At 38.4% G+C, this 24,733-nt stretch overlaps 1 protein-coding gene across 4 annotated transcripts in view; it reads right to left on the bottom strand.

The window, feature by feature from the left end:
- Positions 1-23,593, bottom strand: part of NAV3 (neuron navigator 3) — a 273,383-nt gene extending 249,790 nt beyond the window's left edge. For 3 of the 4 annotated variants that reach the window (XM_040596077.1, XM_040596078.1, XM_040596079.1), the window contains exon 1: positions 22,941-23,593. In XM_040596077.1, the coding sequence (XP_040452011.1) occupies positions 22,941-23,183 (243 nt within the window). In that variant the 5' untranslated portion in view covers positions 23,184-23,593. The remainder of the gene's footprint in view (positions 1-22,940) is intronic. The other variant, XM_040596080.1, reaches the window with a different exon arrangement.
- Positions 23,594-24,733: the final 1,140 nt, after the last annotated feature.

The raw sequence follows: 24,733 nt of genomic DNA, 5'->3' as shown, positions 1-24,733 counted from the left end.
AGAGTTCAAGTCAGACAGTCTCTGTGCACTTGCAGACATCCAAAGTCTTTTCTAACTCAGAGATGCATATGTTTATCTGTATATATACATATATTAGACTTTTGGCCTCAGTTCACCAATAATTTAAACTAGGCCCTAAAAAGCTCAAAAAAATCGATCTACTAGGTAACGGTCAGTGTATCTCCAGTTTTTACATATGCAGTGAATGGCTTCTAAGGTACACTGTTCTGAGGGAGGACACCTGATAGCATTTCACAGATTGTTAATTTTAATCTTCCAGAACTTGCCTTCCCCACTGTGGCACAAATAAGAACAGTTGTTTGCCCAAGTGACCTTTTGATTTTTTGATGTCTGAAGAGCCTGATGAAGGTGAAACATTTAAAGATCTCGTATATTTTTTCCTCTTTGGATTTAATATTGGGGGAAAAAAGAAAAAAAAAGAAGTGATGGATTAATAGATAAATAGGAGGAAGGCTGGAGGAAGGAGAAATAAGGCAAAATTTCTAAACAGTTTTCCTTTTCTGCTTGCTATGATTTTAATAAACTGTGACCCTATTCAAACCACCACTCCATACACTTTTGTAATCAGTTCCTTTTTTGTAATTGTGCCAGTGTTGTATCCACTTTATATGAATTCATGCCAGATAAATATGGCTATGCTTCAAGAAGCACTATTTTTCAAAGCATTACCCTGAACTCTGGCTCATGTACACAAATTTGAGGGACAAATGTCTCTGAAAAGAACAGTCTACAGCGCTTCCAACCTCTCTCTCTCCTACATGACTCTTCTGCAGTTGTACAAAGGCCAACAAACATCAAATGAGACATGTAGACCCAAGCCAAATAATTCAGACTAAACTGATCAAGTTTACCCACTCAGTGCAAGATGTTTTCAGTTCATAAGATCTTTCTTCTTTTGTAGGCTAATTAAAACAGCTTGACTAAGACTTACTGAAATATTATGTTCCTTGCCATTCAAAAATTGTATGAGCCAATGCCAGCACTCCTCCCTGTTCACTTTTAAAGCCATATGAACTTTTCTTAAAGTTTTAAACCTGCTTGAGGTATTCACAGCTGCTTCTAATATTTTGACCGTTAAATTCTCTTCTTCCTCTCCAACTGAATTGCTATGAAGTATGCCAAATAGTTAATGTTGTTTTGTTTTTTTGGCTTCTTGCATAATGCTGCCGTATTCAAACACAGGAACTGTGTGACTGAACAACTAAAACTTGTATTTCTAGATTCAAAATTGAATAGTTGTCCCTAAAAGCTGTTGTTTGCCTATTTTGCTAAGCATTGTTCATGTTGGCATATTGTGTACAGTTTTTAGCACGTATAGGCAAAATAATGAATATTTAATTTTATATATGTATATATTTTATATATATATATATATATGTTTGTGGGTTTGAAAAGCCAAAAATAAAATGCCTATTTGGTATTTAAGGTTTATCCCGGTAACAGGAAAGAGAAATCAAACAGTTTTGCCTAGTCTTTTTTTTTGTCTCACTTGTCCTGTCTGGGTTTCAGACTGCTTAAGGAATTTCTATTGATTTGGACAAATATAACAGAAAGAATGAAGGTTGTAGGTTAATGATATAAACTTTGCAGATAACAGTTTTCTCTTGTTACTGCTCTGGAAAATATGTGACTTTCCATAAGCCAGATACTTACTTAACTTTGATGAAGTGTAGCTAAATGTAGAGTGTGGGTTTTCCCTCAACAAAGTCTAAGATCTTCAAGATTCTCTTTCTCTCTCACACACACACAAATCACTCCAATCAAGCATATAAATATGAAAATGCACAAAGACTTTGAAAGACATTTTCAGGAAATTCAATAAATAGCAAAGCAGCTGAAAGGAAGATAGAAAGTAACTGTAATAGCTGTAGAGAATATATATATATATATATACACAGTATATATGCATATGTTTATATGGATACAGATACATCTCCATAGATCCTGTGGATATTCTATACAGACAAGATGGCCTATGATGAGGGAGAGGGAAAAGAGTGGTGTTTTTTTTCCTTACACATATACTACTCTGAAACTAGGTTTGTAAATTGATTTCTTAATAAGATTATGGTACTGTATTCCATTCATGCACATACCTAACAGCTTTTGAACATGATGGCTAATTTGAACAAAAACTGAATGAAAGTAAGAATTCTCAAAGATTTTAGATTCTTTCTTTCTTTTCTTTTCTTCCCTCCCCACCCACCCCCCCACCCCACCCCCCCACCCCGCCCCAACAAATGGAAAGAGGCAGCCAGGCAAAAAAAGACTCTCAATGAAGACGGCAGTGTGAGCTTACCCTGGCTAGACTTCAGATCTGAGCAAGTGATCACCAAAAGGCACAAAACACAGAGAAAACAGACTCCCCCAACTATTTTCATGCGCAACAGACTATATTAAAATATTAAAATGTATCACTATTAGAGGGACTATGAAAATTTGAAATAATAGGAATAAGTAATGGGGAAAAGGTGCTAACTAGCTTTATAAGCGTCATACATACTTCATGAGCTTTGTAGAAACTCAAATTCCTACTGGTGTAACTATCCTCAGGTAAGTCCACAGTTGAAAACTGTATTTTAAAAATGTACATGGAAAGCATATTTTCTTCTAACTGTTTTGAAAATAGCATGCCACTGATGCTGCTACCGCAATATCCATAGCAGAGCATCAGTAAGTGCTTGCGTACCAGTCAGGTATGACCCAATCTGCAAAGGCTGGAGTCAGCTATCTTCCCATATGTTAAGGACCCCACAGAAACAGTGGAGAAATTTTCACTAGCCTCAGGAAAAGAAATCTGCTCTAACTGACAACATCCCTATTCCTCCAGAAAGTCCAGAGCCAGAGCCTCCCATGGAGAAGCCCATGCCAGCAATGCTTCCCACAGCCCTACTTGTCAGGAGCAGCCTAACAAGGACTGGAAGTGCAGAGTAAGGAAAATGTTCAGTCCCTGAAGGCAGGGTGGGATGATGACTCATCTGGTGCTGTTCCCAAGTCATTCTTGCCAACCAAACCAACAGCTCACTGATGTGCTTCAGAAATCACCCCATCTAGCTATTCCAGAGCAGCAGAGGCGGGATCACAATCTGGGTCTTTTGTGCAAGGATAAATGAGGAGTCAGAAAGGGCATCCCCCTACAAAGAACAGAGTGGCTGGTTCCAGTGGTGTTACACAGACCATAAGCTAAGTTTTCATCACTCTGAATGTTATATCACCTTTCCATAACTTGCCAAGCATTTCCTAAGTTTTCACCTTTTCATATAAACAACAGCCAATGGAAAAGTAAAAGAAAGAGGTTCTTTTTTCTTTCTTTTGGTGGTAAATTTTGATAGACAGTTCATAGTGTATTTCTGAAACAACCTTTGATAATAGTTTTTTTAAGAAACAGAGGAGGAGACGAATCAACAAAAGAAAATATATTTAAAGAAAATATATTTACCGCTTTGTTTAGTTAGATTGTGACTCTGATTAGGTCAGTTACACAAGTGTGAAACACTCCAGTAAATGAGTGGAATTACCCTTGTACACAATCAGATAAGAGTCAAGCTCTAACTTCCTTTTAAAATACCTACACTGCATTTTACAGTATTAAAATCATAAGGTCTGTGAGTACTAGTACAGAAAGTGTGGGATCTTACCTGCACATGGAATCACTAGAAAAGTTGTTAGACTGTGTCTATGAACACTGTCATAGCACAGACTGTCAGTGAACTTTTTCCATTGAGCACTGGGATGCACAGACCTATCCTCTGTAGCTGTGATCCTCTCCTGTCTCCTCAGGGTCCCCATCCTCCCCTCCTGCACACTCCTCCTTAGCATCCCTTTTTATTTGTTTGAGCCTTACAAGTTGTCAGTGAAATCTTTGGAAGGGACACGCTAGTTGTTAAGCACAGTGGCTTGCAGACACAGCACAGAATAAGGTAAGAGAATTTGTACTAATTTTCTGCTTTCTCTGCTTCTTGCCTCCTGTGGAGTTAGGAAGAAAAGCTCTTTCAGTGGGAAAGTACAATTGCTGCCTGCCTGGTCAAGCAAGTGAATGCAGTGACTGTGTCATTTGTGTTACAGCCATTTTAATACAAACAGTTCCAGATAACTTTGCAGTATCAGCCTCAATGTGTACTTTGTTTGGAAAAGATTCCCCTAATCATCAAAGCACTGCATAAAAAACAATCACAGCAATTAGGGCATGCCAAATAGAAGAGACAGCTGTGAAGAAGTTTTTTTTCTCCACTTCTCTGAACATCCTTCCTTTGATTCACTGGAGTTGAGTTCAAATTAACTTCAAGCTCTTTCAAACAGACACAGCCCTTACATATCTATCATCTGCTAACACAGCTCCACTGTCCACAGAGAAATAGCAGGGCCTCGCTCCTCACTCATCCACTCCTCTCACAAACACACACACTTTCTTCACCCCATCCTTAGGTCACTGAAAACCTATAAGGCTCTCATTGCTCCTTCCGAAGAGTGATTTCTGCAGCGGTATCTGACAAGAAATAAGTTAGCATGTTACAGCAAGGCCAAGAGAAGTTCAACATATAAACATTTATGTTCTAACATAAACATAGATAAAAAATTCTATTTATTTGTGAGCTGCTTCCCTCTCTCCTCACTTAACTGAAGCTGGTTTTACATCACAAATGTTTTAGGATGGAATCTAGATCACTGTCCCACTTGCACAGCCTCTAGCATCACTGATCCTCATTTGAGTACTTGGATTTAATAGTTGGTAAGTCATAAGATGGTAGAACTTCTAAGTTTATTTTTAATCAAACCCTTGCCTACAGTATGCTACATTTTTATCTGAGACACTGTCAAATTTATTATCATGAAGCTAAAAATTTAGGTTCTTTAGCCTTAAAAAAGTTGGTCTGGAAGAACTTAAGAAAAACACTGAAAACAGGTACAATACAACAAGCGGAGTCCTTTAAGAATAAGCCATGCAGTACAATAGCTATACCACAGCTGCCACAGCAGAGAGGAAGTCAAAACCACCACTGGTTTCACGTAAGCAACCAAGAAATTTCAGCAGAACTGCAAAAAGGACTGAGTTCAGCCTGCTACTTAAACCATTTCCAAAGAAGATGAAAATATTAACAACTTGGTGGTTTGCTTTTCTCTGAGTTAAACTGGTTTATTCTTACTTCTAATGTAACGGGAGAGACGAGAAAATTAACAGAGCATTATGCACTTTCTTCAGGACGATCAATAGCGTTTTGTGTGATTAAGAAGCTACAAGAGGAACATGTCAGGCACAAATGGTGACCAACCTCCACTGACCGACAGGCTGGGTAAATTGTTAAAACTATTGATATTAAAATCCTTACAGATTATTCTTTTGGAAATATCACACATTCTTTGGGCATTCAAACTACTCTAAATTAACTGATTTTTGTAAGATATTTCAGAATGGACTCCTCAGAAACAGTTTGATTGTACTGAATTGAAGTGTAAATTATCCTTACCAAAAAAAAGATTGATAAGGCGAGCTGAGTGAGCTGTTTAAAGCAAATCCCATGTTTAAGAACAAAGCCCGATATTCACTGCACCTAACTGTAGGTGCCAGCTGGGGAACTAAATTACCACAGGTTGTCTCAATATGTGATTTGGAGAAAAGCACCTCCTGAGGGTAATTCACGTTTAGGGGCATCTCTGTAGGTGTCTCTTTCTGCTGTCTGTGAAAAAGCTTGAAGTGACAGATATTGCATAAAGTTCAGCAGAAAAAGTCTTGTCTATCCCCTTGGTGTAAACCAAGTTATTACACATTATGTTCAGACCTAGAAAGTGGCTGTTTCAGAGAAAATGAACAAGCTACGAGAATGAAAAGAAAAAAACAACCAAGCACACCTCTAAAAGAAACATACACAAACAGAAAAAAGATTGGAATTTAGATTTTTAGATATATCTAGTGAATTTCACTGCCCTAAATTTTAGGTTGTCCAACTTGAAAGTTTCAAAAGGAAATTAATTTACGTGAAAAAGGTGGTACCTTGTAAAGACCTTAAACACTCAGATGCACAAATCAGTCACCAATTTAAGAGGCCTATTTCCCATACGCCTGTTAACACCAATATATCATATTTTTGGATGGCAGGCATTTAGCTACCTTTTGCCCTCTGTTTTGCAGGATATTGTTGTAATTTGCCTGAAGCCTTCTATTTCTTACTCTGGAATAAGGCTGTACATCTGTGTTCTTGGTGCTGCCTGGTTTGGAATACTAATGGTGGCAAACAAATTGTCAGTGCCAGCACACGTCTGTGGGACATACTCAGAACAATCTGCAGATCCCTGTGAGCAAAGACAGCAAGTACAACACCCAAAGTGAAAATAAGCAGACTGGTTAGACAGGTGACAGCTTCAGAGCTTTCCAAGCATTTCTACTTCAGGACAGTTTGCCAAGCAAAGTAGCTTACAGCTCAAGAGGGGATTTACCACAGAGATTACAGTGACTACAGCCAACGAGCAGCACCCTTTGCAGAGTACGTGTCCAACTTGATTAAGGCTGCATGTAGACCTGTCACTTTCTATAAGCCTTCCTCCTTATTTCAAGTTGTTAAGCAGCAATCGTAATTCCTTAATGATATCCTTTCCCATAAGCAATGGCTGTAGCTGTTACAGCAATGTCACCAGCCCCTAACAAGAAAAATAACTCATGTGAGGGAGATGGTAATCCTCAAGAAAAACTCTCCTAAAATGATGTATGCAATACTCTGCAAAAGTATGTGAATGCTTTAAAGAACATTTCAGGTTTTATACTGGCTGAATTACTTGTTTTCAGATCTTTACAAGTAGTTTCTAGATTAATGTCACTCTTCAGAAATGCTGTGACAGCAAGTGAAGAAGGAGGGAGGAGTTTCATGCTAGCAGCTGAATGCAAATGCTGTGTAAATCTGTAGCGAGATGCTGCTGAGAAGGTAGAGAACTTTTCATATATGTGCAAGTACACCAATTGCCCATCAACTCATTAAATATTTCTCCCTGTGTCTACATAGAAGGCCTATGTGTGTATATATACAGCTGCATTGCCACATATCTAGTAACTAATTCATTAGAGTCATTCTGGGTAACGATCCATTTCACTATCTCTACTATCTCTGTAGCACGAAGCTGAAACCTGTGAGAATACATCAAAGTGAAATGTCTCCTTCACAGAGTTATCTCCATTTCCTATGCAACTAGCTCATTTCAAAAAGTATTATCTTTGCTTGCCCATCACTCCTCTTCACCACTTCTCAGGGACTTTCCATAACTTTATATCACCTATCTGTTTAAAGCATCAAAAAAAAAGAATGCCCCTCTGATAAAAGCAGGCCCAGATCCATCACCCTTATCAGGGCTATGTCTGCGCTAGCTTTCCAGGTAGCCTCAAAAGATTTAAATAACGTACTTTGGAACACAGATGTACAATCTGTGATAGTAATGATAACATTAGTAAAAAGTACACGAAAAGATAATACCTTCCCAAACAGAGTTCTGTACTACAAGATTCATCTTAACTGATTCTAGACACTGAAAACTAGGTGTTTAACTTAAACTAGATGGTTCATCTCCCCTTAATTAAGCTCTAGATGCACATACCTCCAGACAGTGAGTCATTCTACCTTTACATAAACATCTCACAAAAGTGAAAGGAATTGCCCTCAAGAAGTGTTTATCTCTACCATCTGGCTATAGTAGAAGCCCAAGCAACTAGTTCAGACTAGACACCAACCTTTTAACTGGCTATAATGAGGTAAGATGAATGCCACTGTGATCAGAGCCTCCATATAGTCTGAAAATACTGGGACATTAATTTCTCGCTTGTGTGTTGTTTGGTCTCAACCTCCAGCACAGTCCTCCACCCTTTCCTAGTCTGACAGATGAAACTAATATGGCCTCAGTCTTCAATAAATGCAAAAATTATATAAGACAGAATTAACAACTTTTCCTCAAACAGTTTTTGTTCTGTGGTCCCCACTCTACGTTGACACTGGCCTTCACCAATCTATGACACAGGAAAAAGAACTAGGACTCTCTCAGACTTCCTCGATATTTTCCATTGGTTCCAAGTTATTTGCAGACAGGAAAATGCAGTCCCAAACAGCTTGTCCCCTGTGCTCCACATCTTCTAGTCATGCTGACTATCATATGCACTTAATCCTGACTTAACAGTATTCAGCTATCAGGATCTAATATTACTAAACTCTGAAAGAAAGATTTCATTAAAGAAATAGAGTCCTTCAGAACAATGGTCTATACAGACTGGACTTGTTCGCTGTGTAGAATAAGACAGAGAAGGCAAATATGGACTGGCAATAAGGATTGTGAGTGAGTTTGTACTGAGTACATTTCTACTGCCAAAAGTAATTTACGGGTGGGACAGAAGGAGCCTCAATTTTAATCTTTGGAGCCATGAATGTGAACAATTCTCTATGCAGAATTTATGAGCTGCTTTTCTTATCAGTATTTCCTCAGAGTTTTCACGCAGTCAGATTGATTACCCTTTCCTCATACTGTTTGTGCATACTAAAGTTTTGCTATACAGCGCATAAAATGGACATGAACTGCATACTGTACCATACAAGGAAATAAAAGGCAGTGACATGCCAATCATGGTTATTAATTTTTTGTTCAAAACCACAATATGATATCACATAATAAAAATCTGTATTTCCAAATACTTCAGCAACAAGCATAACATAAATATTTGGGGATTTTTTAATTAGCCAAATTCTATAGGCCATCTAGACAGACAGAATACAAGAAAAGAAAGAGATGGGAAGAGTTTTATTTTTTCTGTAACAAGCTTGGCTTTCATAAAACAATTATTTCTGAGTGTTTTCCATGCAAAAAAAGGTGGGGTTTTTCCCCTCTAAAACCATAATTTCCATGAATAAAAAACTCATATTACCAGATTATCAGAAAATACCAGTAATCTGGCATAAACCAGCTCAGGTTACCAATATAACCTAACATTCCCAAATATGAGGCCTTTGTCCTGGACCTACAATGCACTGCATTTTATTTTGAGAATCTGTCTCCCCATACAGTGCTAGGGGCCGTAACACAGGCTGTAGCTGTGCACATGAGCAGCAGCAAGGTGCACACAAAGTAATGGATATACCATCTGTGTGACCCAAGCAAATAGGGAATAGTACATCAATACATCCACCGACAGATAAACTGATCTCCCCAAGAAGCAGCACTTGCAGTGGCAGTATCTGTTCAAGCTTACTTGTAAAAGCTTGTTACAGAAAGTCTGGCAGAGATGTTAAGCCAATTTCTCAAAAAAACTTCACTCTGTGGCAATGCCTGATGGTTACTAATGAACTACTGGATGGATTTCTTGAGTTTAGAAGAAACCTGAGTATACAGATTTTAAAGCGCGTATCTTATTGGAGTTTAGGCTTTGATTGAGGCTGGAATACTCGAAGAACAAATACATGTCTATGAAGCATTTCAAAAGGAACAAATGTAAAAATTTAAAGCAAGACATTCCTTACTTTTCATGATAACAGAATATGTTTATTTGCTATTTTATTTTACTTGCCTACCTAATCATGCCATTAGATTCACTTCAATACAGCAGAGTAACGAGAACAAGTTACAGACATAACACCCTCCATGACAGGATGATGTTTGTTTAAAGAATACCATGCCGATTTGTGGAAGAAGTAATGGCTTGTATGGCTTGAAAATCTATCTTGTGAGAATGTAAGAGGTTACAGATTGTCTAACCACAATGAAATGGGATAATATTCTTATTCCAGTGAGTAAATGGAGAAACCCCTACCAATTTCAACAAGAGTATAGTGAGTTCTGATTCAGAAGGCTGGTTTTGCCATGTTTCTAAAGGGAAGTATTTAAAATGATGGAGCAAACAACGGACAACTCCTTAAGGACATCAGAAAGGTGACAAAAGCAGAGAACTGCAGAAGCATAAAAATACAGGGTAACAAATTCTAATCTGTTTGGAAACTGACTCTTCAATAACTTAAACACTTTATTTACCATCTCTGCATTGGTCTCCTCAACATTGCTGAGGCACCCTCACACCCCAGAGGAACTGGGGGAGGCAATGCAGTCCCTGGCCTGCCACTGGGAATTTGGCTGCTGAGCTGCTGTTAAGGGTGCTGTGGATGCACTGACTGAGATGCACCATATAAACAGCACAGCGATCAGTGCTTCTGCTGGTTTTGTCTGTTTCAGTATTGAACATATAAATCAATTCTACAAGTAACAAAACCCAAAAAGATATGTTGTACATCTCACTTTTATTACTATGGGCAGTAATTCCAACCTAAGTCTTCACCAAAAAGTTAACATACATATGTGACATACATGTGTATATATCTATACATATATAATGTGTATTAATACAGGTATGTAAAGTATGTGACCTATGGTACATGTGTATCAATAAAAAATACTAAAGTGTGTAGCTCATTTAAATATATCTCTTAATCACCTTCCACAATATTTAAAGAATACATTATTGAGTACACTGTAAACTTTTGTAAATAAATAGACAAATGCCAACAGGTACCTTTATATGAGCATGCCTAGCCACCTATATCTTTATTATGTACCATAAACTAAGTATGTACAGTGGTTTCAGACACTGTAGGATGCAACACTGGTGCCAAAATGCTAAACCTACATTTATTATCTTTGTGCTATAAAAATGAAATCTCACAGTGGCTTTAGAGAAGCCAGAGAAGCCATAGTAATCTACTCAGACAATTATTAGCTTTTGCTGTCTTAACCTTTTCAGTCATCTCCACTCCAATCTGTGTCCTGCTGCTCTGGAAAAGTTAGGGCACACCAATGCTTCTCACACTGTAACACAGCTGAAAGTATTCTAAAAGCAACTGCAGAAAGAACTGAAGTAGATGAGCACAAAAATTATTAGTTAAATAGCTCTTCTGAAGAGTTTAACTAACTGTTAAGGACAAACCCCACAGATTGACTCAAATGAAGACATCAGGTTGATCTGACAAATGAAAAAGCACTGTGAAATCATGCTGCCTTACACAGTCCTTAATTCTCCACTTGCAATTGTATCAAGTATTAGTTAAAATATCATAATTCCTAAAGTCTAATGAAGATAATCAAAGGTAGTTGTAGAAGAGAGCTGTTGCACTTAGTGTTTCTTATTTTGTAACAAAGTGTCTGCTTGCATATTGTTGTTAAAATGATTCGGTGCTAAAAAAATCATTGTATTATCACACAGCCAGTGATAGAACCAGGCAAGTCATACCAAGACAAGGGTGTCATCTCAGGAATTACCTGTTTCTTATACTTTTCCACATAGTGGAACTACATGAAGCAATACCCCCAGCTTTTCCAAAAGATCCAAAATCTTCTGTTGCTCTGAAATGGTGGCAATATGCACACATTGCAAAAAGCCTCCACTCAGCCTTCAGTTCAGGTTAACTACTGCATCTACAGGGAGTTTTGCATGAAATTACAAGTACAGGTTTGCTGATACAAGAGGAACCGATATTCACCTTCCAAAAGTCCAACTCTTGGAAATGCCACCAATTTAGGGCTTGATCAAAACACACAATATTTCTGTCTAATCAATCAGGACACAAGAACTTGTTTATGTCAGAACTGTGTTGTGAATCCCAGGTTACCCTGCAAAGGCTGCTCGGACCCTATTACGCGGACTTTATTGTCATCCAAGCTGAAATGTTTAATGGGAAGTGAAGGAAACTTGTCTCTTCAGACTGAAATGTGACCACTATCACTCTGCCTTTGCTGGCATTTATCTCAGTATTTCATGATCAGGTCTTACAACTTCTCTCACATTAAATGAGATCACCTCCAATGTTCAGGAGAAAAAGGATCAAATTTTCCATAGATGCAAATATGTCCCTAATCCTCTTGCTTTTAGGGAGTCTGACTTCTCCAGTATCTCTTTTGCTGATCTGAATCTCCTGTATTATATTCTTTTTCTGTTGCCAAATCCCCTCTAAGTAATTTTTTTTGAATGACAATCTTTAGTCCAATGCACCAGTTCCCAATATGCTCAGTTTTGTGTGTTCCCTTCTCTGGAATTTAATCTGATTTGCTTTCTTAGCTTCCCCCACAACTCTACATCTTCCCTGCATCATGTCCACAAATGAGGCAGAGTAACTCGAAAAATCCTGCACTGACACAGTGGGGCCCTGGGAAGAAAGCCTTGTTTTCATTTCCACACATTTTTCTTTTATTTCCCATTCCCTTGTGCTAATAGCTTGTCTTATACACCAAAACTCTTTAAGGCTGTGGCTGATATAGCTGTCCCAGATTGAGAGGGCTTCTTTGCCCTCATTCATCAGCGACACAACCACCAACCCATTGCAGACACCTAGCTAAAGAAACCTTGGTCTTGCTTGAGAGTGGTCTGTATCTAAAAGTTTTGCAAATTAGACTGTGTTCAAAAAAACGCATTTGGAGATGGCATCACCTATGAACAGAACATTTGAGTGTCAATCACTACACATAGTTTCTCATCTTAGAGAATAGAACCTACTTCTTAGGTTTCAGCTAATAATGCAGAACCATACCAGTCTTCAGTGTGATACTGCAGTGAGGTAAAGAAAAGAGTGAAGATGCTGTTATTCTCTACTTACCTTCCAGGATCACAAATTTACACAGGAAAAAATGCACATTGTATATAACATGCCTTCTACTGTGTCTTCTCATTACAAGCAAGAACAAAAAATGGGTGCACTATTAAATTGATAGGTAAAAAGCTGTTAGCAGTAAATGATTGGGTAAAAAAGATCGCTTTTTCTCAGGCCATTCAGAGTAACTTCAGTGACATTTTAAAAAGTAGCTAATTAGATTATATCTTGAGTATTAAAAAAAAAATAATGAAATACTACTTAGCTGCCAAGCAACTTTTAAAATAATGACATTATTACCATTTCAGATATGAGCTGAATTCAAGGAGGTACTTGATAGAAGCCAGAAGTAAAACAAGGTTGTGGCTTTCCATGTGAATCGCTAGGCCCTACTCCCTCTCAAAGCATTTCAAAAGCAAATCTGAACCTGTAGCTCTCAAGCTTTCAGATTTGTGCTGCTCCTTCGTAAGAAACAGATTCCTTCAGCTCTTCCAGCACTGTCTCTGGCTAGTGAGCTGGCCAGCAATGACTAAAGCAGGCAGACTGATCAGCTGAGGAAATTTCTAAACTCCTTTTGAACTTTTATTTGTTATTTCACATTCTTATTTAATGCCTATTTATTTCCACTACAGAGACAGCTTACAAAAAAAAAAACAAAAAACAAAAAAACCAAAAAAAAAAACCCACCACCACCAAAAACCAAACCAAAACAAACAAACAAACAAAAAAACCCCACCAAACACCAACCCCACCCAACCCAATCCTAAAACAACAACAAAAAGCAAAAGAAAGAAAACAGCTTGTTTACTCCATAGATGTGTTGCCAGGAAATCCCATCATTGTAGTGGTGAGTAAAAGTCCTGCACCCTGACTTATGTCTTACTCACCCTAAATATGTATGATCCATGCAGCCTTTCCTGATTAATGCAAGTGGTCAAAAGCTTTACAACACTTGCTAGGAAGTCATCGTTCTGTGCATGACCGCTCTGATTACTAAGCTGTGATGGTTTTACACATGCCCTGTAAATCAAATCCTAACGCACAACAGGAAGTTTTCACTGCCAAATCTTTTGGAGTTTAACACAGCATCAACATGATACAAAGCCAGGTGTTAAAATTGTCAAAGGGAGATATTTTGAAATGGAAAATAGAAGAGAGAGCTCAACATCTATTTTTGTTCTAGCTTTTCAAATTTGCTGCAATTCACTAATTGGAGACTTTCACCTGAATAAAATATTTTGAACTACTGTTGATAGATACATAGAAGGATGAAATGCTTTTAGGTGTATTAAGAGGGGCAGAGCAGTAAAGGAGGGTTTACAGGAAAATAAACATAACTACAAAGATAAGTCAGACCAAATGTCATGCTGGAAGTAGGTTAGGACAATACTAATATTATACTTGGTTAAATTCTCTCATGTTTTATGCAGAGTTAGTACAGACGTTTAGTGGCTGGCACCTTCTCAGTTTATATATCCAGAAATACTACAATCCAGCCCTAACCACTTTAAAATTATGCTTCCCTTCGATTTGCTTATTTTCAAAGTTCTTTCAACTTGGTTTACACAGAACATACACCAAAAGCCATCAGAAATCTGCACATCTTACACAGGGGAATTATCCTTTTGCATTTACCAGACAAAACACTCTGCATTCCTTTTCTGAATTTTAAATAAGTTACACTATCTTTCAGCCAATGTCCTCTTGCCAGTAAAAACAAAAAAAAGAAAACCAAAAAAACAAAAAAAAACCTGGTTTGTGACCTTAAAAACATCACGGGCAAGTGAAGATTCACACAAAATATTCCACTAGTAAGTTTGAGAATAGATAGATGTTTCCTCCTTTTTCAGCTTAATCCCCAAACACTCTTGCTGTCAAAAGGCTATTGTTTAAGGCATGAGCTTCCTCCAAGACCACATCCTGTGAATCAGGTCAAAGTGAAACACAGAGCTGCTTTAAATGAACTACTCTTTGCGTGCCCTGTATGCAAGTGCAAGAAAAACTGTGTAACAAAAAATTAGTGTACTCGAGAAAAAGGGACAGTGGACCTAGACCAAAATGAACACACAGTTAAAAAAAATTAGCAGTTCTCATTTGCAATTGATGCCCTTACTATTCACTAAATACAAGAGTTTCAGCTACAAAGAAGCTGGGCAGTGTGTTCGAAGTCAGAAATTAGGACCAAAACACATAATGTCTCCTTAAAAGAGGCCTGCTTTTATTCCGTAACTATTAATGATTACCACATCATATTTAATAAGTTAAAAGCCTATCAATAGCATTGCACACAGGACTTTTGATATCCTATACTGTTCCACAAAAATCAATCTGTGTTGATTGGACACATCAAAACCAAAGAATGTGGCTCCTGGAGTAAAATTCCACCTCCAGCTCAGAGCTGGGCCCACACTGGTGTTAGCCATCATTCAAAAGTGTCCTTATGAAGCAAGCAGGAAAAATAACTCATTATCTGGATGTTTTATTCTTAAATGATCCTTTAGAAAAGGCAAAGGATGGGCTTGTGGTTATGATGTGGAAACTGGGACTCAAGATATATATGACTTGAAATTTCTAGTCCTGCCACAAAGTCCCAGCCTGACTGTGGGAAAATCATCCGTTTCCCCTTTAATCTCTCCTTTCTCTCTACACAGCAGGGCTAATATTTTTCCTTTCTCCTACAGTCCATGTAACACAGCCATACCTTCTGTCAGGCTGTAACTAAGTTCTGTGTGTGTGCGCACTACCTGTCACGATAAGGCATCAACCTAGTAAAATTTTCTAGGATCAAGGTCTGGTTGAAACTCAGAAAAAAATCAACAGAAAGGACCTTCTCATATGTTTTTACTTGAGGGAAGAAATGTTTTTCAGCTGAACCAAACCTCATAATCTTAGTGGTACTCCTCACTGCTGGGTGCATTGGGATGCTCCCATATTCTAGGGAGCAGTCTGTACTGCCCCTACAAAATGCAGCCAGCTGAAATATTCACTGCAGTGCTCCTGAAAGGATTTTTCAAGGATCTCAGAGCCCTGAACTGAATACGGTTCATAGGACTTCTGTGTTCCTTGTTACAGAGCAAAGAACTGAGTCCCTGAGAGTCATTCCACTGCCAGACCTCACAGGATCTTGAGTCATGAGGGCACTCCAATACTGATATCCTGTATGCCAGGGAAATGAGTGTTTCCTAGCAAGGAACTAGCTGGCTGGTTTCCAATGACACCCTACCTGTGCTTTCAGGAAACTTAACTGGAACTGCAATACTTCAGTAAAATGCCTCTGGAAACACCAGTACCATACAATGGCATTTTTTCTAAGGTAGCAAAGCTGTCTCCAAAGGGAGTCCTTGTATCTCTATGGCACTGTGGGCCACAGGGCTCAGTTTCTCAGAGCAGCATGGTTTCATTAATACAGACTTGCACTCAGCTGAACCAAGGAACAAGAAAAGAAAAAGACAAGACCATCAGGATGGCTATCAAGTCCTTTGCATGGGGCAGGATCAGTGCTAGTAATGCTATGAATGGCAGGTGTACATGCATGTGTTTTTTAAAATCTCCAGTGATGGAGGTACTATACCTTCTGCATGCAAAACATTCCTCTGTTTAACTATTGTTACTGCTGGGAAGTTTTACTACAGCCTAACTAAAACCTCCTGAGGTATAATGTAAGACCATTATTTCTATCAAGAGATGTAGACCACTTGTCTCCACTTATGATCATGGAGAACAGATTAGCCCAAGGGGCTGCAAGGGTATTATACCAAGCAAATGTTGCTGGGTTGCTTCAGGTTCTGGAGCTCTGCTGATGCATCAACACTCAGACACACTCCCATTTTCAAGGAAAGGAATTTTTTAATGAAAAGTTGTTTGGTCAGGAAAACCCTGAGCAGCTTCCCTAGGCATAGATGCAATGCAAAAAGAGTAAAGAGTAATTGTTCTCCACTGATGCCTAAAACCAGGTCACAACACAGATTAATATGAAATATTTTGAGTTCTACATTCTTATTTTGTGAGAGAAATGAAACGATGCAGTAGAAAGGTAGGCAGAAGTCTTAAGCTCAGGTTGGTAATTGATCCCAATTACAAATTACAAACAAAAAGCATCTTTCAACCTACACTCAATACAATTTGCTCATAAATACAAAAGTTTTGAGTTGCATGTTGTGTTACTATACATTGATCTCAACTATATAAAAAAGTGCTTGGTACAGATGATTAGAAAATAAACATGTAACAGTAAAGTTGACTCCAAGTTCATACAGCATGAGGCTCTTAAATCAGTTGTAGCACAGACATTGGTGCTGGATACATAAAGCAGATTGAAGACACTGTTATCTGTTTGATAAAGAAATAATTCAGAGCACAAGGCAAGAAGCTGAAATTGCTGACAATCTGAACTTCTGCCAACTGTCCTGGCTTCACTGGGGCTATGTGAATTTGAAACACACATAGTCCCAGGTGTCAGCAGTGCAGACTGAAATTTCTGGCAGCTAGTTCAGTGCTATTGAAACGATGCTGGCTTCCCATCACTAGCGGTCACTATGGGGAGAAAACAGGCATCTCTGGCTGCTTCTGCTGCCCTTTTTGTTGCCTTGGCCGTAGTGCTTGGCACAATGAGCAGCCTCCTTTCTTGCCAACCCACAAGGCAGACATCTACAATGCACTAGCACTGAGAAAAGGAAGGGTATGACAAAATGGGAAAAAAACCACATTTATTTATGTTCCCTAGATTCGGTATGTCAAGCAACTTGGTGGAGCTTGGCCCTGAGAGACCGAACAAAAAGATATCCAAAAAAATTGAAAGGTCAAAGAGATGTGGGATTGCAACAGATGCTCTGCTTGGGAGAGATCACACAGAACCAAAGTGAATGATGTGTAAGGGTTAGCAAAGGAAAGATTAAGATATGGAAGTCGTTCATGGCACACATCTGGTTTTCCAATGTGCACAGTACTCCCATTGGCGTGATTAGGAGCCCCACCCAAGTACTGAAAGCAAAAATATTTGTCTTGAGATCTATCTGGACAGAGGAGCCTAGCTGTCCTCCAAGTCTGGTGTCTGGTGATGGACAGAAGTTACTACAACACCAACAAACTGCTATAATTGATGAAGAAAAAATGGGAAGTTTCCATGCTCATTCCAATGTCCTACTGCAAAAGGGCTGACTGAATGACACTGGAAGACCTCAGACCAAGACTGAGATGCGATAGTATGATACTAAAAGAAATGGACCTCAAAAGTCACTTTAACAGCAGCAGTATGTGTTTTTTCCTAATCACATCAAAGTATTAAACTTTGTTTTGTGACACTGACATTCATTTTGAGTTACTCTAATGATGTTCACCTGATACAACTGTTTCAGACCCCATTCTTTGTTGGCTATGCTCCCCAGGTAAAGCACATCTATTCTTGCCTGTTCTGCCGATTTAGAGATTTCTTCATATTCTAGAGACACATCATATTCTTTGTCATCTTTTCTAGAAGACCTTGCAGCAAACCCATTTCCCAAGTTCCCCTGAGACTTTTCTGTATCCAAGTTAAATTGTTTAATTATGAATTTGGTGGGGCTGGACCCCTCTAAGGGAGATCACAAATTACCATCTATTCATCCTCTAAATTCTAGTATCTCCATACTACAAGAATCTTCATACAAACTCCCAAAACAAGTATCTAGAAAAGTTTTAGGTTTACATATGTGTACAGGATCACTCGTGGAGCCTGACTAGTGCTTTCCAATAATGAACAGTGATATGAAAAATGTTGCAGTCATGACATGAAGGCTTGATTAGTGGATACAAAGAAAAATAAGTCATATGCAGAAGCCCGTAAAGATGTCTGCCAACAGGAAGGAAGAAGCAGATAAAGCAGACAGCAGCAGACAGATAGCATGGACAGAGAGAAACTGAAAACAAGAAAGAAAAAAAAAAGAAATAAGATAATATGACAGTAAAGGAATGAATTAACTCGGGAAAGAAGGCTAAAATCTTATCGTCCAAGTCATATAACCAAAACAGTACAATTAATATATCAGATTCAGCTCAGAGAAAATTCAGTTTGCAAGCGTAAATGATGGTGCAGAGTTCTTGAAAGAAGGAAGTTTGATGATGGGAGGAAAACCCTGGGAGCGTAAAGCAGAGCACTGCAAGGAGCAGCCCCAGGATGCCAGGCCAGAAGACCAGTATGTCTAGCAGGGGTGCTGACTCCTAGCAGCTCCTCAGCTTTGTGACAGAGTTTAGTGGCAGTGCCTTTGCAACTGCACCATCAAATGTGTGAGGGCAGCTGAAATCAACCATGGTGACCTGGAGTAAAATGCTATTGCCATTTTGCTAAGGCCACTATAGTACAGAGTTATCATTAAGTGACCAAAATAAGTTGGTTTTGCAAAGTTCTTTCTTAGTTCCTTAGTTTTAAGCCATTGCTTCATTTAGCTTTCTACAGTATCACTTTCACTTCATTTTTTTTTTTTTATTTTGTTACTGTTTAATAGCCCATTGTATAACTAGAACAGTATCACAAGCCAGCCTAACATGATCTAATAATTTTGTTTTCATTGATTTAGCAAGCAGTATAAAAGTGGCAGCACAGAAATATATATAATACTGTACCCACAGTCAGAAAAATATTACAAAAGGTATTGGTGTTTTCAGACACAGATTTGCACAAAAACACTCCGTGGTCCAACTGAACAGCAAAACTCCATCTGCTTCAAAGACAGCCAGCATTTCACCTCATGAATCCAGCAGCTGGATTCCTTTCCTGTGTATACATATAGGAATAAACTTTTGTCTATATGATACTCAGGGAAAAAGAATGTGCTCTGAATGCTTGTGTCCAAATATTTTGCATGACTATTCACATCATAAGTGTTCATGCAGTCAGTTTAAACATTAGTGGGTTTAGCAAGAAAGCAGATGGACCTGTATGTGACTTAGGTACCAAAGCACAAATTACAAAAATTTTGAACAAAAGTGTAGTTGAATAAACTACACACAGAATAATTTAAATCATTAGCAACTTACTATTTGCTTAGGCCTAACTATGTTCTATCCAATGAGGAAAAAATTGAAAATAATCACCTCAAAATTTTTCTACTACAGTTTCTATTACAATAGTAATATCTTTTTTATTACATTTCAAACTGCATCATGTCCACAAAAAAAAAGGAAATAACCAAGACTACATGGGCAAGTGCAGCAAAATCAGGTGAGATGGAAGAGGCACTCAGGGAAAAAAGAGCTGATGTTTGCAGCTGTATTCCTAACCAGCCTTGGCAAGGCAGTTGTGTGAGAAAGCCAACACACGAGTCAAAAGTCTCAAACAATCAGGTGTGGGGAGACTGAAGGCCATACAGGAAACAGCTGGGTGGCAATGACCTACTGTATTGACATGTGTAACCCAAACTTATCTTGGAATCCTTAGCACTTATAGATAGCAACAGGATATGTATGTCACAGTGACTACATGTGTCAATCAAAGTGCCTTCCAGACAGGATGAGAGGGCTGGTGACCCACAGCACAGCGTATGTAAAATATCAAATACAGCAATGCTAAAGGCTGCAATCCAGCAGCCAAGGGAAAAAGTTAACCAGATGATTGATTTCTATGTTCCATTGTCTTATGCAGATAGATAGCCATCATTTTTCCCTCAAAACCCAGTGCTGCCTTATATCTAATGATATAACACAAGCATACAATGGCATGTTACATTGGCAGATTTTACTCTCAGTTGGAAACTCAGACTAGGTATTAATTACATTTTGATTGAAAGACCTTTCATCTGATCACTGCTATAATGAAACATTCCCAATGTACAGCACTGTATACCACAGAGTCACATAGGAATACCATGTTTGATTAATATGTTTGCTAACCAAAGAAATCAACCAAAATTCTATTGGAAACAGCAGTCACAAATGGTCGAGTTTTGGGACAACACAATCTGTAATGCAGAACTTGCATCTGCTCAGCAAACCTGAAGAGACATTAACTCTAGCAACTCCCTCAAATTTGTGCTTAGAACTACTGCTTAAATGACCTGGACATACTGCTGAGGCTACAAGGCACTGAGAAACAGGGTGACATGGATCTCCATCACTGATGAAGAAAAGAACATTCAATATTTTCAGGCTGATACTTGGAAGTTGACTAGTAAGAAAGAGCTAAAGATAATTTCTTCATCATAACCACCCACCTTATAGCCCAAACTACTTTGGCAAAATGAATTCATGAAACTTGCTTAAAAGGTAAACAAAAGTGTATCTTTCAGAAAAGCGTGCCTGGAAGAAAATTGGGCAAAGGGCTAGCTTTACTGGGAATGTTGGATTTGTAAGGCAGGAAAACAGAAAAGTTGCAGACATTACTAACTTCTTGAATGCTCAGCACTTCTGCAAATCCAGGTGGCCAGGGGAGGTTTTCAGACCATCATGTGCACAAACTGGCCTTACACTTTAAGGGTCATCTTTAAAAGTGCACAGCTGCCTCTATAATGGCTGATAGGATGCTTTTTGGAGGTTGGTTTGTTTTGTGGTGTTTTTTTTTTCTTTAAAAAACAGTCTCTAAGTTTACAAATAATTTCAAGCCCATGAAACATGAAATTGGAAACTGGGATCACCATTTGTATCCATTTAGATTGTTACTTTACTCACTAGCACTGCAGCAGGGCTCAGGACCAGATGCCTTGCAAGGATATGACTCCCATTAGGTCTCATGCTAATCACTAGTAGTTCCCAAGTGAACTACTAATACTTCCCCACTGAAGGCAAGATGCTTCATATCTTTCTCCACACTTACTTAATGAAGAAACGTGTTTCAGTAGACAATGTAACTGTATTATTTTTTTCTGAAAATAGTACTTGCAAATCTAATTTACTTTTCACGCAATATCCACTAAAGAACAACATTAAAGAGGAAACATAAAGAATATTTTATATTAAAAATAAGCAAGCAAGGAGGAATTGCATTGTGTTGCAAAGTTATATTATTATCTTCATGTCACACTCATGTCATAGAAAAAGGCTGTTTATCATTTCTGGTAATCAAAAGATAAACAGTCTGCTCCTTCTTTATATTTCTGTATAGCATGTCTGAGACCACCAATGCATCATCTTTGTAAGGCAGGGAGAGGTGATGCAGAAAATGTGACATAAAAAACTCCAAGGGAAAAAAGTAAGTGACATGACCAAAATCTCATGGGGAAATATGTGGCAGGGATTAAAGAGGAAACCAAATGTTCAAAATCCCAACCCTATGCTTTAACCACAAAACCAACTTTCTTCACTAATACTGAATTAACCCAGTAACTAAAAACAAAGGAAAACCAAGTACATATATTATGTGTATCTTGCCACTTTAACAACTCTGATGACACTCAAGTGTCCTCAAACTAAATAGGAAACAACTACAAATATATGTTTAACCCCAGTGTGGTAATCGGTTCCACAAACCAAAAGCAGTAGAAAAGCAAGGGAAAGCAACCTCACATAACACTGCTTGCTGAAGCTGTTAAACCACACATGCAGCCATAACACAGTGATTGAAAGATCTACAGGAATATATACTACTGGCAAGAAGGGACTTAATACTTATGTTCAAAGCATGGAAAATGTTTTCGACTACAGCAGAAAGACTAGTAGAAAATCCAGCAGAAGGTTTTAAATTGTTAATTAAGACTCAAAAAGAACTCCTGTAGAAAAAAAAAACCCTAAGGAGTCTAAAAAACACTGTAGCATCCTACTTCAGACAAATCTTTTTTAAAGAAATCACAGTGAACCAGAGTTAGATAGGGACTAGGAAGAAGCTATTTTGTAGAAGAGAAACACACAGGTACTTTTTCACTGGGAAGCTGTTCTGGTTCAGCAGATCTGCAGCAAGAGTAGCCAGATCATTTGAAAAGTGAAAAGAAAACCAACTACTTGTTTTTATTTTAAAGGAGCCTCACTGTGAGAATAGGTGTGGGTGTGAGAGCTCTTTTTCAACTTCATAATATAACATGAAGCAGACAAGATTTTTATATATTTTTTTAAAGTACTGTCATGTCATTGCTCTGCTTACTGGGTGCCAGAATGATTTTTCTCTACTTATGATTCTTCTGAGCCTTATGAAAATGCATCTGTGAAGCATTTAATACTAACATTTAAAAACAGAATATTTATTCAGACAGCAACACTGAGCAAAACAAATTTCCAGGGCTGCTATGCAGGTTCCCTGATGACAGAAAAAGTCTATTTATCCAGTTACCCTGGAGTTCTGCATGCAGCAGGTTTGTATCAATTTTTTGTCTGAGCAAACCAACATTTTCTGAGAATTGAGATCCACAGGTAAAGTTTACAACTAACCTTGCTGTCTTCGATCTCCTGGGTTTTTCCTTGAAGCACTCTCCTCTCTCCAAAATCGCAGGTTGACTTTAATGTAAGCTGACATGAAAGCATCGAGCTCTCTGCCCCAGTAAGCTCCAAAGACTTTGCTGAGTACTGCTGCGAGCTGGCGGGACCGAGGTTGGGTATCGGGAGGGCAGTGTGAACAGGCTTTGACCCTACAGCTGGCTGTCTTAGCTTGGAGGCAACCCCAAGTACAGGCATGGCTTCTATAAAAGTATCTTCTTTCTGCCAAAGAAAATGCTCCTGACCTCAGTCTGGTAGACTCCAGCTTCAGCAATTCCAGAACAAATACTTTAAACAAAAGTAGCAGTCATCTTCTCAAAAATGTCTTAAAACAATAATATTACGAGTTTCATAAGGAAGCAAAACTTTTCCTTCATCTCTTCCCTTCTCTCTCGCAGCCACTCACACGCGCTGCTCAGTGGCTCTGTAAAGAGTAAACACTCCTTTGGGGCGTGAACTTTTCTTGAAGGTAACTACCACAGAGCTGCCTGTCTGAGATTAAAGTACTCATAAATTTACTTTCTCTTCTTCCTACAGCATTCCAAGTCTGTGCATTAAGTGAATGAAGGACGGGAGAAAAGGAGGGAGAGAAGAGATGAAACCTCCCCGTACTCCAACTGTCAAAACAGCTCTGAGACCACAACACTGTAAGCAGAGACCTCTTCCTGACTACATAAATAACCAGCCCACATCTTAAAAAAAAAACCACAAACCTCTTTTTTTTTCTGATTAAAAAAAAAAAAAAAAAGACCTGAGTAGTGGCCAAAGCAAACAGCTGTTGGAAGAGTTTTTATCCCGGAAATAATCTCAGCAATGAAGCTGTTTGTCTGATTCCTGGCTATTTTTCACTGCTGACAACCATGAGCTACGGTGTTTCATTCCCCGTTCCTCCCGTGAAATCAGGTTAAAAAATCATGCAAGAGCGTGGCTAGGAACAGACGCTGAATCACAGTGTGGGTAATGTCTGTGCTATGAAAAATCCATACAAAAACACAGAGCAGGATATAGGAAAATCAGGAGCATTGTTAGAAGATTTAGTCAATACAGCTTTTCAGAGTTTGTGGTGGTGGATTTTTTTTCTTTCTTTCTTGGTGGTGGTGCTAACGTCATCTATTTAATGTTAACACTTCCCTTTCTAAAAACATTTAAAGCTCCATGAAGTCCATGTCCAACGCATCATTTCTGCTTGTTGTTCATAGAAATATTCATGCTGGCAACCTCAAGTGCTTGTACATGGAAATACAGGACAGATAGGCAAGCAGAACAGGCTACAGAATGAGTCACAATGGACAGACCGATTTGCTGAGCAGCATAAACGCTTACTTAAAAGGAGAACTGTAAATTCCTTTGAGAGTCTATAGCAGGGGAACTCATTTTAAACTGTGATATAAGGAAACAAACGTGCAGAAATGCCACACCATTAAACTCTTATGAGATTTTATCACCTAACATTACAAACAATAATATTCCACATTTGGTTTTATCGTTATCTCTTCCAAAATAATACATAGAGAGATAGGATTACCTAGATCCTATTCTGCCACTAATATCCTACATGGTATTAACTATCCCTTCCTTGAATAGTATGTGCTATTAACACTACAGATGTAAGCTCAAGAGAAAATAAGAGCCTCATGGACTTTTATTTCTCAAGTTAAGGATGACAAGAGTTAGAAAAAACACAAAAAAAGAAAACAGAGTAAATGAGAAGCAGAATAAAAGGATACTCTTACATCACCCTTTGAAAT

This window comes from Falco naumanni, chromosome 5 (assembly GCF_017639655.2).
Source record: "Falco naumanni isolate bFalNau1 chromosome 5, bFalNau1.pat, whole genome shotgun sequence".
Lineage (NCBI taxonomy): Eukaryota > Metazoa > Chordata > Aves > Falconiformes > Falconidae > Falco > Falco naumanni.
This window is presented reverse-complemented; position numbering and strand designations above follow the sequence as displayed.